The sequence below is a fragment of the Opisthocomus hoazin genome, chromosome 4 (assembly GCF_030867145.1).
Source record: "Opisthocomus hoazin isolate bOpiHoa1 chromosome 4, bOpiHoa1.hap1, whole genome shotgun sequence".
Taxonomy (NCBI): Eukaryota; Metazoa; Chordata; class Aves; order Opisthocomiformes; family Opisthocomidae; genus Opisthocomus; species Opisthocomus hoazin.
In genome coordinates, this window is record NC_134417.1 from 48,715,589 (window position 1) to 48,731,890 (window position 16,302).

Genomic DNA, 16,302 nt, shown 5'->3' on the forward strand with positions numbered 1-16,302 from the left:
TGGTGGCAGATGTTAAAAATTAAAGTGTGCGAACTGAGAGAATCTCATTGGGGTCAGGGAATTGGGACTTCCATTTTATACTTGGCATGTGCCGTTTCTCAGTTTTGCATCAAGGTGAATTCCAATTTTCCACAGCCTTTCTTCCTAATTGGAAATGTTACAGCATGAATCATTCCTGCAGTTGCTTGATTAAGGCATTGAGAAGTTGTTATTAAATATTAGCATGAATTCCTGAGGTTCGGATGCATAAAAATTCCCGATTCTTGTTTCTTAACTTTTGTCTGCTTCTTTTATTATTATTATTTTTTTTTTTAGCATATCCTGCCTAGTGCTGTTGTGTAGAGCAAGTGCTTGGCACGCAGTGAATGGACACAACATGTAATGAGCATTCAACTAATAGGGGTGCCCCATCAGAACTCTGGAAACGTCTCTGGAAGCAGAACCTCTCTCCTGGCACAGACCTCGCATTCCCAGTCAGATACTCATCGCTGGGGCTCCTCTCCAGGTTTCTCTCTCTCCTCCCAACCTTTCCTTTCAAAGTGGGAAATTCAGGTGTGGGACGGAGAATAGGACCTGTTTGTTGTGCTGTTGCTGTTCAGCACTAGCAGGGTCCTCAAAGAGTCTGTTGAGGGGCCTTTGAGCCTGGATACAAGTGCTCTCGTTTTCCTCGGGTCCTGCTCTATAAAGGTCACGTTTGCATTTTTGCAGTTGGAGGATTCCTGTGTGTGGGAGGCTGTTACACACCGTCTGAAGGGAAGCACCTGCCTTGTTTCCTGTCCACATGCCTGGTCCGTGATGTACCTGCAAAATAAGAACAAGTAGTATAGGGGCAATTGCATGAGTCCTACCATACCTGCGCCTAGGTTTTTTTTCATGTGGGTGGCTTTGCCAGAACACAAAGTCAACTGCATCTTTACTTGGCAACAGGCTTGGGAAATGAGTTTACTAAGAAACAGTGTATTTTGCCTTAAAACTGGAGTGACTTTACTTCAGTCATAGACATACAGAATGCGGTGATTAAAGAGACAGAAGTGTCTTTAAAGATCGTGTACACTGAGGGACTCAAATAGCTGCACAGTACAGGACAGGTTTGTGTGTTAATATACACAATATGGCACCACAATAATTCATTAAACATGATGGTGTGGAGTCTTGACACTGAAGTTCACTTGTTTTCCTTTGCTGGAATGGAAACAGTGAAAGAAAATACTGAAGTATTCTGAAAGAAGAATCATGACTAGATCATACAGAATGAGAAATTTAAACTTTGTTTCCGATTAGTGCTGGCAATTATTACTGCATTTGTTACAAAGCAGTAATTGGCCTTTGGCCAAAGCCAGCCTTTTGCATTCACTTGAATAGTCTGTGGTGCCAGTACGGTGTAAACTGAATAGGATTTGGCTCTGACATTCAAGCACAAGCTACTCTTTCAAAACCACCCTGTTCTGTTTCTGCCTTTTCCTTGTTAGCCATAAATCTCCCTGGGCATTTTATTCTACTCTCCCAAATGTTGTCAGAATGTGCCAAGTAGAATTCTCCAGTTTCTTTTTGTAGTGCAAGAATTTTAGCAGTGGAAGTTTCTATATGTTTATGGAAACACAGATGCAGCTTTTATAATACTTGATAGTGCTTACATAAAGATATAGAAACATCTGAAAGAAAGTTTATTTTTTCTGTACATTATTGCAGTGCCAAAACACTTGTTTTCTGCTGGAAAAATAATATTGATCATAAAAATGGAATGCTGGTTGGAAATGCATAGGCTACTGTAATAGAATATTTCATTCAGGATGAAATGTGAGAGTTACAGGCTTGATTCTGCTTCTGCTGAAGCCAGTGGCTAAATGCCCAATTGCCTTCAATTGGAGCAGGATTGAGTCTTCTCTTTTGCAGAAGGGTATATTGAACAGTCCATAATCCTTAATCTCTGATTTAAAGCAAAACCATTTGGTAAAGTTTTAGTGCTGTTTCAAGCCTGGAGCCATTTGGCTAAAATTGCATTTGATATACTTTCTGGAAGTCTGTTTTCTGAGTCTGCTTAGGAGTCTGTTTCTGTATTCTTAAATGGAAAGGAATGTATTTATTGTAGCCACATCTCTAGGTTGTTTGCTTATCAAGTTTGAAAACAAAAAAGATATGTATGACAAGATACTGTTTCTATGAATTGCCCTCCATGTGGAACACATTCCCTTAGTGCAATCAGGTGTGTTTGAGACAGATATGTAAAAGGCCCAAAATTCTTGGAAAATAATGTTTTGAGCATTTGAGGTATGATCTTTTTTTTTTTTAAAGAGACGGCATGAATTATCAGCTTATAAAGACTGTGTGTGTCTTTTAGCTTGGATGCTGAGCTCTGAGAAGGTGTTAAAGGCAGGCTGTTTAACTTGGGTACTGTGACATAAAAAGTGAACCTTGAATCCTTTTTGGACTTTTATCATCTACTTAGTTGTCCTCTTCAAGGTTTTTACTGCAACCACGAGGAAACACACTTTTAGTAAAGAAGAGTTTGGTATTCTCCTAAGAACTACAGAAGTCAGACAGTTATACATAGAAGATTATGTATCATGGGATTTGCAGTAAAATCATGAAGGAGGGGAACAGTGTATATATCCACCAGTGGTTTGCAAAACCTGAAGACTTTTATTTCAGAAAATGTGCATGCTTGGGGCTTGATTTAGCTGCTGATTGTGAAATAGCTGTTCCTATTAATTTCCAATAATAGTCTTATGGTATGTTCCAGGGCAGAATGTAGCTCAGCAAGTTCAGATTGAAATGGTGAGTGATAACAAAAAAATTATTGAGAAAGTGGTAAATAATTGTGAGGTGTATTATTTTATTAAATATAATGTGGGCTAAGTCCCGAACTCTTTGCTGGAGCCTTACACAGGTAAACTGCTGTTGAAGTGAAGGCACTTTCCCCTCCTTTCCTTCTGATCTCTCTGCTTTGCCTTTGTTTCACAGACTGTGTCTGAGGCTTAATACAGATGTATTGGGACTAGGGTTAGGTGCTCTCCCATTTTCCAGAGGATGTCTTCTTCAGGCTCCACAGTGTCCTATGGAGACTGTAAAACTGTGTGCAGAGGTGAACAGACCTGCTTCAGATAGGGAGCTGTTGTTAGACCCATCACCCCACCCCCTAAGGACCTGGTAGAAAAAGTAATGTAAAACTCTGGTCATGGAAGTAGTAGTATCAGATCTCTGTGCATAAGTAGAAGTAGCGCTGATGGAGTTACCAACAGAAAGCTTTTGCACAGCTCTGGTTCTAGCGGAGACCCAAAGGGTGGAGCAGAGCACACAAAAAAAGAGTGAGTTCTCTTGGTCCGCTGTCTCTTCTTATTAGAACTCTGGTTAGTACTTAAGGCAGCTGTTTATGCAGCCAATAACTAACTCTCAATCCAAAATGCTCACTGCTGTGTCTGCCCGAAGGCCTGGTGCCTTCAAATTCCTTGTTAATACCTGAATGTTGAAGTCTTGAAAAGTTGACCTACCAGCTTATGTTTTCAGAGAGAAACCTCTAAGACTTTTTCAAAGCTGCTGTTTCAGTACAGAAACAGCTTCTGCTGTGGTGTGCTGGGAAGCATGATGACAATCGACATTTCTTGATGTCTGGGATTCTCCCTCTTTGCCTGTGGAAGATGTAATACTGCTCACCTGCTTTTTCTCTGTCTGTCCCACAAGAACATTTATGCCTCTTCTGTAACAATATGCTGAAGGATACTCCATTCAACAAAAATTTGTATATTGCCACTTTGGATTAAAAATAGAAGTAATTTCAGAAATGCAGAGAGTGGGAGTCTCATTTTTGTCATCGGCTTTATGGGAAGCCTGAGGTTCCATCTCATGTTAGAATTTGATCTTGTTTGTCATATGTCTCCTGATAAGTGAAAGTAAACTGAATAGCTACTCTGAGTCATCGATAAATAAAAGCTCATGGGATTGACAGAGTTTCTTTCAATCGATGGACCTCAGTCATCTACCTTTCTAGGCAGCATTGTTGTTTTATATCCTCCCGTGCATGAGGAACTGTAATTATGATAAGTGTGATGAATGTGTCAGACTGCAGTGTCTGGCAGTCTTCTGGAAATTCAGTTATTTGTTTAGACTTGTGAAAAAGCTGCCCTTCTTCTATACTTTACAACTGGAGCAAAAAGCAAAGCAGAATATAAAGTTGTTTCAGGCATAGAACTTTCTCCTTCGCACATCCTTACGCTTCCACCATTCTCATTGTAGATGAAGAAGACCCTTCAAGGCAATGCTGCCTGGCGTCATGGATCTGGCTATTCTAGGATGAGATCAGTGGATAGGCGCTGTCTGTAACCCAGATAATTTGGATATGGTAGTTACTGCTTCTCCTTTCACCACTATACTGTTTCAGATGTCTGTTCCTTTGATATCTCCAAATGTCTCACTTTCATCTTTATCCTCAAGTTGATTAAAACTGAAGTCCTGATCTTGCCATAGGAAATCAATACATGAAATAGATACGTGGTTGCCACTGTTGGCCAGTGTCTTATAAGCATCTTGGGTGTGCTTTCAGCAGTAATGTAAAGAAGGAAGTAGCAACGTGTTTATGGAACACATCAGGAGAGTGTGTTGTGTGGATAGGTGAGGGAGAAGAAAGATATCATCATTGAAGTTGAATAAACAAGACAATCTGCACAGCAAATTACAGTAATTAGTGATTAAGGGAACTTAATAGGATAAGGCCAGAAAGGAGAGCAATACAGGTATGTGATATTGACAGCAATCTCGAAAGGTTTTATCTTCGTGGAGAGTGGGTTGGCTCAGTGAAACACTTTGCAAAAGATGCATCAGACTCAGAGCAATAGGACGGGGGGTTGGGGGTTGGACTAGATGACCCATGGAGGTCCCTTCCAACCCCTAACATTCTGTGATTCTGTGTGACTGGCTGGTGGGAAGGAGCAGCATGAGGATATGGGAAATGAAGCTGGAAATTATTTCTGTGAAAAAAAGGGGAGCAGGAGGGGGATGCCATGTGGAGGCAAATATTTTCAGTTAAGAAAAATGCTTGTTATCTTGCAGTTTATTTCTGTTTATCCAGCTGTATCATGTTCTAGGCCAGAACTGTGTTTTCCTCTGTGTTTGGAAGGTGCCTTGTATGCTTTTGTATGCTACGGAAAGCAGTAGATACCATACAGCAGTAGGCTGTTCTTACCTACATAATAACAATCTAGGTTTGAAGTAAAGCATCAGTTTTTTTGTCTGTAGAGATTCTTCCACCAAAATCTAGGATTTTTGTACATGTGGAAAGTCTTTGTGAATGTCTTCCTTAAGCTGACTAAGTCTTCAGTAAGGAAAGAACATTTTTTTTCAGTTTATGATTTAGTGATCCAGGCCTTGCTCTAATGGTGAGTTAATTATCTTACAGTTGGTATTTGCAAACAGGAGATGCTCCAGAAGAAGAATGCTGTTTTGGTGGATGGGGTCATCCTCAATGGTCCTATAATGGACTCAAAAGCAGGAGAGAAGTTTGTGGAAGAGGCCTGTAAGATTATAATGGAAGAAGTCATCCAGAAAGCTGATGACGTAACAGAAAAGGTAAAGCTATAGAGCATTGTTGAGAATTTGTAACAGAGATAATGAACAGTGAATCAATTTTTTTCTAAGCTGCATTTTATTGCACTTTAGCCTCAAAATTGCTTCTAGTCTGTGCCTGGCTCTGAAATAAGACAGCCTTTCAAATTAAGAAAAATCATATTATAAAACCTTTCAATAACATAATCAGCATACATATTTGTCAGAATATAATGAGTTTTTTCATCTCAGAGTACAATGGTCACTTTCTTTGAGATGACAAATGGGTGCAGTGTTTTCCTGCTTGGGGTGAGGGGAGTTATTTGTTTTCTCCTCAGGGGTACTGGTATCAGAGAAGGAGGAACTGTGGATGTGGTACCACTGTGGAGGGGCAACATAATTATATTGCTCTGGGTTTCACAGAACGCATGCTTAAGAGGGTGTATTGGAAGAGGAGCTGAACATGAAGTGTGCATGCCTTTGGTCATGCACTGACTGCTCCCACCCTTTGGCAGAACAGCATCTGAAAACGCTGTGACTGCAAATCCTTAGCTAAGGACAGAATTTTACCTGCAGGCCTCTTACTCCTAACTAGAATACATGAGCCATGAAAAGACAGATTGGTTTTCAGACTTGCGGCTGGCTTTCTACACCCCTGCATTCCAACAGGCACACCTTATTCTCCTCCAAGTCTTTTCCTCCTTCCAGCCTTTCCCACTCTAGTTTTTATGGCCAAGGAGTACCTGAGACACGATAAAGCCAAGATCCCATGAGGCCAGTTTACCAGAGATATTTTCTGGTGGCATGCTGCACTGCAATGGGCAGTTTTGTGAAACCTGTGCTGAACGTGATGCTTATCCAGTACCTTTATAACCTCTTCCTCTTGGTTAACCTGTTCGCTGCTGGTGTCTCCCTCCTCCCTCTCACTAGGTTTGTGAATGGCGGGCTCCCGAAATGCTGAAGCAGATTCTTGATCTGGAAATGAGGGACACTGGCGAATCTCATCAGAAACTCTTGCAACTCTGCCGGGATGTTATACAATACAGCGTCAAAACCAGTACGCGTGTGATTTCTGCTGCAGTTATTTTGTATGCTAACCCAGGAAGACAAGATAATGTTTACAAAGTTCTGTCACCTTTCAGGGAATTGGGGGCGTGAATGTTTGTTTTATGCCTGCCTATACAAGTATGCAAACATTTGGCTGTGTTTCAGTTGTTTGACTGAATGCTGGTCACCATAGGTTTGACTGAAATGTGTAATCATGGCAAACTAATCGAAAACTAATTTCTGTAATGCCATCAACATTAGTGGTAAATTCTGTCATTTGGAAGTCTGGTGAAAGTTACCTAGATGGGTATGATATAACAGTCTAGCAAAACCAGGCAGGAGAAAGACCTCTGTGTGTGATTTCCTGCTGTCTGAGTGGAGTCAGTGTCATTGCCCTCATACTTTCTTAGTGATGATTACCCTACATTTAATATTGCTCTTTTTGAGAGATTGTCTTATAGGGTGTCAGTTTGCTCATAGGCAACAATTCCTGTTCCAGACACTGAGAAGGCAGCCTGCAGTGTTTCAGAGACAGTACACCACAGCTCTGCAGGATTAGCTCTCTACAGCTAACCTTTCTGCAGCATGTGTCGTGCAATTCAATCGTAGCAAAAAGGGATGAATAACATCTGTTCAGGAAATAGCTCTGGAGCAGTAGCTCAGGATTTCAGATGTGACATAGCTTAAGCTGTGTTTTGGAAAGGGAGAAGGACGTTTGATATAGTTAGTTGTGCATTTCCAGGACATGTTCCTTGCTACAGTCACTATTACTACAAAGTAAAATGGTAAAATAATTCTGAGAGTGAACGCATGCCTCTGAAAACCATAGAAAAGTAGCAATACTGTTCTACAGGGGAAGTGCACTAATAATATACAGATAAAATTACTGAGTTACTGGCAGATATCCTGTTTAGATTTTGCAAATTGCCTTTAGATTTTCATATTACACTATGTCATCTTAGAAAGGATATTGTATATAAAAATAAGCTGTACAAATAGTCTGTAATCTAAATATAAACATTTATTGAAGCCCCAGATATAATTGGAGCCATACAGTTTACCTGGTTTTGCATGCAAAAGTACTGTGCTGTGGATGAAAATTTAGGTGGTGATCCCACTGCTGAACTGACTTGTTTTTATAGTCAGCAATAATATATACTTTTCTCATAATTAGTCATATATCGGTGTTTCAAGGCAAGTCAACACTGAGCTTGTCATTTTAAGTCTGCAGCAAGTTTTTCCAAGTGGTTATACTGCCTCACTCTATCAATACAGAGACTTTGGTGGGAGCACAGGCACAGCTGCCTGGGACTGGCAGGTTTGTGCAGTCTACTGCTTAGCAACATTTGGCCGAACATCTATTGTGGCCTCTCAAGACCACTGTTAAAAGCCACTGTGTATACTCAGTTGTCGATCCCGTTTCTTTTTTTGATTTGTAAAACTTGTGAACAACCCACATTCGTTCAGTGCACTACTTACATCTCCCTTGTTTTGGGACCTGAAAGTGCTTATTAAATTTACTTTCAAAGGATTGTCTAACCTAACAAAAGGATAGTTAGTCCAGAAAATGCTGAAAGAATGATGGAGTGAATTGTGATTTGCAGTGTTCAGCTGAGAGGGCCTGTGATATGTTCTCTTTTCATGTATATCCTGTCGCTGCTTTTCATCTGTATTTTCAGGTCATCCAAGATTTTTCAATCAGCTGTATGCTGGAATAGATTATTACTCGTTAGTGGCTCGTTTCATCACAGAAGCACTGAACCCAAGTGTGTAAGTGTAGTTCCTTGCCCTTTTGATGATAAATTAGCACGTGTTTTGGAATAACAGCCTTCCCCCCCCCCCCCCCCCGCGATTTCAGTTTTCAGTGTTACAGAGGAGGTAGGAATTGTGCAGGAATTTGGGATAGAGAACAGTCTGGATTGGCTGGATAGCTCAACAGAAACTTGGCTAAGCTCATGAGGCTTTTTTTCCTAGTTTGTGAGGTGGGGCTTAAGAGGAGAGATCTCTGTTTTTCAACACACTTAAACCTAGACTTTTTTTTTTTACTTAGTGCATAAAGGTGAATTAATTGGACTTAGTTCTTCACTTCCTTTGAAGCATTCTGCAGAGTTGAATGCAAATGGTTTCCTGCCTACTGTTTACTTGCAAATGTAAAGCCTAAATGAAAAGTAATTGCTGCTTGCAATAGATCATTATAACTGAAATTTAAGCCTGTGACCTACATTAAAAGCAACTTCTGATGTATTACTTCGAGAGTGGAAGTGTTGATGTGATGCTGTCAGGAACCAAGTAATTGTTCTACTGGGTTGGATTCACAGTGTTTTTGGTTTAGAGTTTTACTGCTGATGATGGTCACCTTCTGATAGATTAGAGAAAGGTGCAAGAAACTTTTATCTAGTTTTAACAGTATTCTTTGGTGTTAGTTCTGTAGTCTTAATACCAATCATCATGCTTTTATTTTTGTTCAGATATACATATGAAGTATCCCCTGTGTTTCTGTTGGTGGAAGAAGCAGTCATCAAGAAAATGATTGAGTTCGTAGGCTGGGAAGAAGGTGATGGTATATTTAATCCAGGTAGGAACAGTTCAGATTTCGAGCTGAGTCATTATAAGCCTACTAACATCAGTAATTCCATGAACATTGTACTCGTGTAGAATATTTGAAAATGCATGCAAAAATCCAGTGATGCACACACATAACTATTTAATCCAGGTTTATCTTGTCTGTTTCTAGTAATAATTCTGTGAGTCTGATCAGTGAATAAATGAAAACTGTTGTACATTAAAAATAATTGTGTGGAAGCTGTTTATAACTGATGGTACTCCTGAGCTCATTAACAACAATACCAACAGCCTTATTGGACTGAGTCAAATGGGTTGGCAGACAGGGAGCTGATTTATGTGCTAGACACCGACCAGTGGTGCCTGAGGGCACTGGTCTCTGTATTCTGCCTGTCAGCTGTGGGAGCCAGAGTTTGTCTTAGCGGGAGTGTCATGAGTTTAACTCCTTTGGGTTTTGATTGTTTTTTTAAATGTTACGAGAAGGCCAACCAAACAAATATTTCTTAAGCTTCTTGATAAGCCATGGTTTTCAAATGCTCTGTAAAGCAGCGTTCCAGCCTACTGTACTGAAATAAGGAAGCATGATGATGCTATTCCACAGATTATTCAGGTACCAAATTATTAGGCTAGATGTGAAGCTCTTCTGTCTAATTTGGGGGTGAGAAGAGAAATGAAATTAGTAAAAGGATTTAAACAGCTCCCTTCAAAAACAAAACCAAAGTCAGTAATTCTAGCCAACAAGTGAGTAGTAGAAAAATAAATAAAATCCCCTATTTTTTTAAAATATGTTAATAGTATGGATTTTTTTTAATGTCAGATTTTATGTGTATTTTCAGTAGAATCCTTGCTTTTATGGCAGGATTGCCTAATTAAAACTTACTGAAATACTGTCAAAAGATAAATGAATTATACTTTTTTTGTACTAGTTTTGTGGAAGTGTTTTTCATATTATTTTGGTTTTGTTCTTTTAAGTGAATAAAACTAATCCAGATGTTACCTTGCACATCTTCCATTTCCCACTTGCTGAGTGTAGTGTTTTTTGGTTTTTTTGTGTGTGTTGTTTTTTTTTTTTTTCTTCCCCAGTGGATATCTTTTCCCTGTAATACTTTGAGGCCTGGTTGCCCAAGAGATCTCCTAAGCTCTGTATGCTGCAACCACAGCTGAGCTTGGTGCGTCCAGCTGAGCTGGCACCACTTCAGTGTAAATAGGAAGGAGCTGCTGCAAGGTGTCCCGTGTCAGGGAGGGCTGTTTGGGTACAGTGCTTATTCAGCAGGAAACATCCCCAAACAACATTCAAACACACTCTGTTTCCATACATGCTGCAGAGCCCAGAGTTCAATTTATATCTGTCTGTAGGCTTTTGGGGATGACACAAGCTATGATGCATGCATCTATAAGCTAACTGTATGGTTTATTTTTTTCCCTAATAGGTCAAGCACTCAGACACAGGACTGGTGGTAAGGACTGTGGGTAATATATTTGTATGTCTCTCTCTGCAGGTGGCTCTGTTTCTAATATGTATGCTATGAACTTAGCAAGATACAGATTTTGTCCTGAGATAAAGGAAAAAGGGCTTTCGGGTTTGCCAAGACTAGTCCTGTTCACTTCGGAAGAGGTAAAAACAAAACAAAAAAAAGCTTTTTGAACTTTATTTTCAATGGCTGCAAAATTATATCATTTGCATATCTGATGGGGGACTGGTGCAATAAATTTGTCATCAGTGTATGACGTGGAATACTGGCGCCAAGTGACGAAGTCCGATGGTAAATATCCCTGCAGAAGCTTCCTTGCTTTCAGAAAACACACACTTGTTTCCTGCTCCTGGAAATTACTGATATAACAATAGGTTTTATGTGAGGCGTACCTGAAGCAGAATGCATGTATTGTGTTGTGGAGGTCTGCAGCATCTGATTTCCCACAGCATAAAGTCTAGCAGGACCATAGGTAGGTTTTCAGTGTCAAAGTTTTTCTCCTGCAGGTTTAATTTGTACTAAGCTGAGCACTTGTGGACCTGTGAGACAGTTCTCTGCAGCTCCCACTCTGCTTTATACCTCAATATATACTGGCTTTTGTAGAGAACCAAAACCACCATAAAGCATTTTGGAAAAACCTGCTGGATATTTAGACAGGTCTTCTTTAAGTAATTGAAAAATATGTGGCTAGTGTTAAAGTTTTTTGATAATATCTGTCCAAACTGTCTGTGAAAAATTGAGTTATATTCATGCATTTATTCTGAAGCTAATTGTTTTAGAGGCTTTTTCTTTCACCTGTCCCTCCAATTTTAAGAGTTTATAGTTTGATTAGTATGGAGTTGTTATTAATTCTGACTCCACTGTATAGAAATCCCAGTGGAAGTGAGAACCTTATTGTACTTGGGAGTATATAGTTACTAGAATAATTTTAGCTCTTAAGTTTATGCTCCAAACAGTTAGCAATGTAAATAGACAAGAGAGGCTTGTTTTGAAGAGGCCTGAGGGCTGAAGGCATTGCATAAGTAGTCCAAGACAGCACATGTATTTTGGAACAGAATCCAAATGTCCTAAATAAAGGAATTTTTTTCCAGGCAAAATATATTTAGTTTTTTCTTTCTGAAAAGTGTGTATATGAAATGACATGCCTGTTCATACTTAATCCATCATGTTACATCTTAAAAATAGCTAAGGAGGAAAAAATGAGGATCACGTGTTGCTTTAATGCGTTTGAGATGAAGTGCATAGAATTTTTATCATAAAGTTGCAAGATTTCATTGCAAGATTTAAATAAAAAGTACACTGTCTTACTCCAAACCAAACAAGCATTTAATTTAATGACAAAAAATTTTGTTTGACTCACAGAATAAATTTATTTTGGTATCTTTGCTTCATCAGAAAGACCAAAACCAGAAAACATGGAACTGACCAGGAGAGAGAAATTGGTAACTTAGTTGTAAGGCAATGATCTTCATCTCTAATACTTTTCACAGAACCATGTTGTCTTCTGTACTCAGTAATCACTTCCTGTAAAACTGCCATTTTTAGTAGCTAGATACTGGGACAATTGTCTAGTGTCTCTAGTATTTATTCATTGTTATGAGGGAGGAGTTGTTCATATTCACGGATCCTTATTTTAGCACCACCTGTACTGAGTCCCAGTTACATTACCTTTTGGAATTTTATTTAGTTTATATAGGTCATACTATTGAGAATATATTTAATAAATCGCCCACACTGAAAATAAGTAGATAAGTGCTTGTGTCACACGCTCTTCATTTTTTTAATTATTTATTTTTTATTTTTTATTTTGAGCCTTTTTTCTGTGTGTGTATCCTGGAGGACACAGACTTGTTTTGAACCTGAAGTGATTAAAAAAATGATCCTGGTTTTTTAACTCCTGGAGGAGTTAACAACCTGTGTTTTTCTTTGAAGTGAATCGTGCAAACTGTTGGCATGGAGCAGCCATGAGGCTATAACAAACTGAGAGTATTGATAAGGATCAAAAAAGGCACTTGTGTCATTTTAGGGCTTGGCTTCAACACTGTGTTCAAATGAAATTATTTTTGCCTTCAGTTGCCAAGTCCCAAAGTTTCAGTCCGGCACTTGGCAAACCGAAAGAGTTCCTTGCTGTAGAGCAGGGGAATGCACAGACTTGTCAGTGACTTGATTTGATGTGATCTGTGGCTATGTATGTATGTTCTTGGATAACGTGAAGGTGTATGTTTAATGCATGGCCCACCCAAGGTCCTCATATGGTCTGACTGGCCTTCAGGAACAAAAAAGCTCTTTGTTCCTACACATAAAATGATTAGCAATTTAAAATTATGGTGATACACAGTGCACACTGTTTATGCTACTGCTCCATAGTTCTCTTGCTGGGCCATTACAGGGTGATTCCTTTTGAGACAGTAGTAGTAATAGAGAAATTGTTATAGCCCGCTTTCTTGAAGCGTGATTTGTGTTTCTGTAGGAACTGAATACAGTTGTAGTTAGCCCACATTTTTATCACTTTTTGCTGTTTGAGTCCCATCTGAACTTTATTGTGACCCAAGAATGTATTGCATTGATCTGAAAGGTAGAAATCTGCTAAATTTGAGGCAACTGAAGGTAGAAGAGGATGTATAAACAGTTGAAATGTGCATGCTGATATGAGCATTTTTTTAGATGCAATGGAACTAAATTCCTCCCCAGTGCAACTTGATCATGAAAGTAATAAAGTGAGAGAAGACAACATTAACTCACTGTGTCGTCCTCTGTTGAAATTACAACAGACAAAAATGAGTAATAAAACAATCTCATAATAATGTAATTGCATTATGCAATCATGTTTCTAGGAAACTTTTCAAAATCAAGAAAATACAAATTTATCTTCTGTTTTAATGAGCACATGGGGAAAGTACCTTGTCTTTAAAATGTTATTAGGAGGAGAAAATTATGTCTAGCTATAGTTAAAATAGTACAGCAGCACATCTTAAATGCACTATTCCAATTTGATCTTGTGCACAAAAGCGTTCATTTCTTACTACAAATGGCTACAGAGGTGGTAATGTGTCCAAACAAACAGAACAGCAAAAGACAAGGTGAGAGTCATCTGAACTCACCATTTTTAAAGTTATTTAAAATTACATATATAATCTAGATACAAATAATACCTTTTATCTGGATATTTCTTTCTCTTTTTTTTTTTTTGAAAGGGAACTATGAACAAATGAATTAGTTGACACTGTTGTGACTGGAGCTGCTAAATGTTCGCTGGTATATTTTTTTCTTAAAATGATGCAGTGTAATTTAGCATAATGACTTCTAGTAGTGATAACAGGGGAAAAAAAAAAGAAATTCTTGTATGTTTTCAACCAATATAACTGAAAGACTACTTTTTTTATCTTCAAAGAAAGCATATTCCAAGTCTGTGTAGCAGTATAAATCTTGCCCCTTTTGTGTCCTACTGAAGACTGAACAAAATTTTCCGAGAGGCGCAGAAGTGCTTGTGGAGGCGAGAAATAATGTATCTTGCAGCCTGTTTTGTTTAGGTATTCCCTTTGTTCTTCTCTTTCCCTCTGCTTTTTGGCGTAATCTCTCAGGTGCTCAAACCTCTGTTATCTTTCTCCCAATCTCCCATACCATTTTTTATAATAAAATACCTGTTTTACTGATTGCCTGTTTACTAGTGTACTGAATTTGCAGGTCTACCGCTTTCTCAATTTGGATCAATCTCATTATTCCTGGTGATTCATACCTTTCATTTGAACCTAATGGACAGAAATAAGTGATGGAGGAAACTTGTATTTGAAGTGATTCACTAATCAGTTGAAAACATCTCCAAACTTCTACTGCACAACACACAGCCACTCTACAATCATTATTACCATTATTGATGTAATCTGATGTAATGTAAGACTAATTATCCACCTATGTACGTTATTATTCTTGTAAGAGTCTAAATGAGTGAGCCCTAAAGGCTTTGTGGATGTGTCATGTTACAAAATTAAGCTTTCTTATAACTACCTGATAGTATCAGGTAGCGTCTTTGTATGCCTTTTTTTTAAAAAGTGGGTGATGGTGTGGAAACCTTTTTGTCAGAAAGACAGAGAGCCCTTTGAGATGATCCATCTCATCAAAATAAGCGTGACAGGCTTTAATACCCTTAATATATTCATACCCACACGTTAAAATGTTGTACATTTTTCATAATTATGTTCTGCAGTAACTGCATTTGTGTGAACTCTCTGGAAGAAAATGGAATTAATTAACCACCTGGCTTCACCTCCTGTATGAAAAGTAACAATTCTAGACGTCTTCACGGTTGCTGGAGTATGCATTATTTTAACTCTTCAGTAATGAGATGAAAAAAAGCCAATTTTATTTTTTGGGAAGAACAGTGATAATCCAAGGCAGCTTGGATGATCTTGCTTCTGAGAAGAACTGTGTAGTCCTATGGGATGCTGCATACTCTCAAAACTGACTTCATTGTTGTGAGGGGGTAGGCACTTGGCATGCTGCAGGTTATTCAGAGTGGTTTTGACATCTAAAAATAGCTTCAGATTAAGAAAGTTACTGTATCTTGAATTCCTAGGCTAACCTTGAAGATGGATTAAGCTGAGATCAGCATACTCTTATTCTGAAATAAGACAAAATGTTTTTATGCTGAAATAACAGTATCCACAGTAGAGCAGGTGCTTATGGAGGTGAATGTTGGAAATATGGGAAGATGTACCTTGGGTATTTGTTTAACAGAAAAAAAGCTTGTAAAAAGTACGGTGGACTGTAGGCTTGAGTATCCTTTTTACCAGAGCCATTTTACCACATTCTGATTTGAATAAATGTCCATTTCTGACATCCCTTGAGCAGTCAAAGGGGCCTCTTCTTTTACACTCACTTCATAGGTTTCATATGCTAATGCCCTTTATTCAGTGCAAAGTGAGAAGTGGACTGGATGTGTCTGTGGTCATTCAAAGATGCCTCTGTGATGAGACCTAGCTAAAATATTGTGCTGAAATAGTAACTGGTCCAAACTGGAACCTTCTGCAAAATCCATATTGACTTTTGAAGACGTGCTGAGTTCTGTCTGAAGTCTGCTTGCTTTTGTAATGGCTTCTAAGAGCCGCATTCATGTGAACAGCCTTGGTATCTAAACACCAAGATTTTCAGGTCCTTTTGCAAGGCTTTGGAAGCTTTGGAAGTCCCAATTGTACTGCATCTAAAGGCTTTGGTAAGTCTTGGGACTTGAGCTCCTTGATCTTATGAAGAGAGGTCAATTTGGCATAGTATCCTGTCTCTGGCAGTGGACAACAGCTGTGTTTAGAAAAACCATATAGAAAAATCACAAGGATAAAGTGGTAGAGGCTTTGGATATATCACAAGGTACATCCTATTTAAGGGTCCACCTTCCAAGGGGTGGTGCTTTTTGACTTTCAGACCTACAGGTTGCTTCTAGGCTGTTGAGTTCAATTGCCTTTGGATCTTTCTTCTCGTGCATATCCTAACACTTGTGCTCATCAATACTTTTGACTCAGTTCTATTAAAACACTTTGAAACAATAGTTCTTCTCTGATGACACTTCAAAATTTGTGTTTCATTATAATGCAGAACCAGCTTGAAAAAAATCATATGGAATAGAGCTTTTTATTATTTCAGCCCACACTTTAAACATGGTGCACATCATTTTTGTCTTATTTTCCCCAGTCTT

The 16,302-nt window shown here is 38.7% G+C and overlaps 1 protein-coding gene across 6 annotated transcripts in view; it reads left to right on the forward strand.

Moving 5' to 3' along the window:
• The window catches only part of GADL1 (glutamate decarboxylase like 1), a 92,517-nt gene that overhangs the window by 13,680 nt on the left and 62,535 nt on the right, over positions 1-16,302 (forward strand). For 4 of the 6 annotated variants that reach the window (XM_075418961.1, XM_075418967.1, XM_075418963.1 and 1 more), the window contains 5 exons: positions 5,390-5,559; positions 6,466-6,592; positions 8,262-8,352; positions 9,051-9,157; positions 10,644-10,759. In XM_075418961.1, the coding sequence (XP_075275076.1) occupies positions 5,390-5,559; positions 6,466-6,592; positions 8,262-8,352; positions 9,051-9,157; positions 10,644-10,759 (611 nt within the window). The remainder of the gene's footprint in view (positions 1-5,389; positions 5,560-6,465; positions 6,593-8,261; positions 8,353-9,050; positions 9,158-10,643; positions 10,760-16,302) is intronic. The other 2 variants (XM_075418964.1, XM_075418966.1) reach the window with 1 other exon arrangement.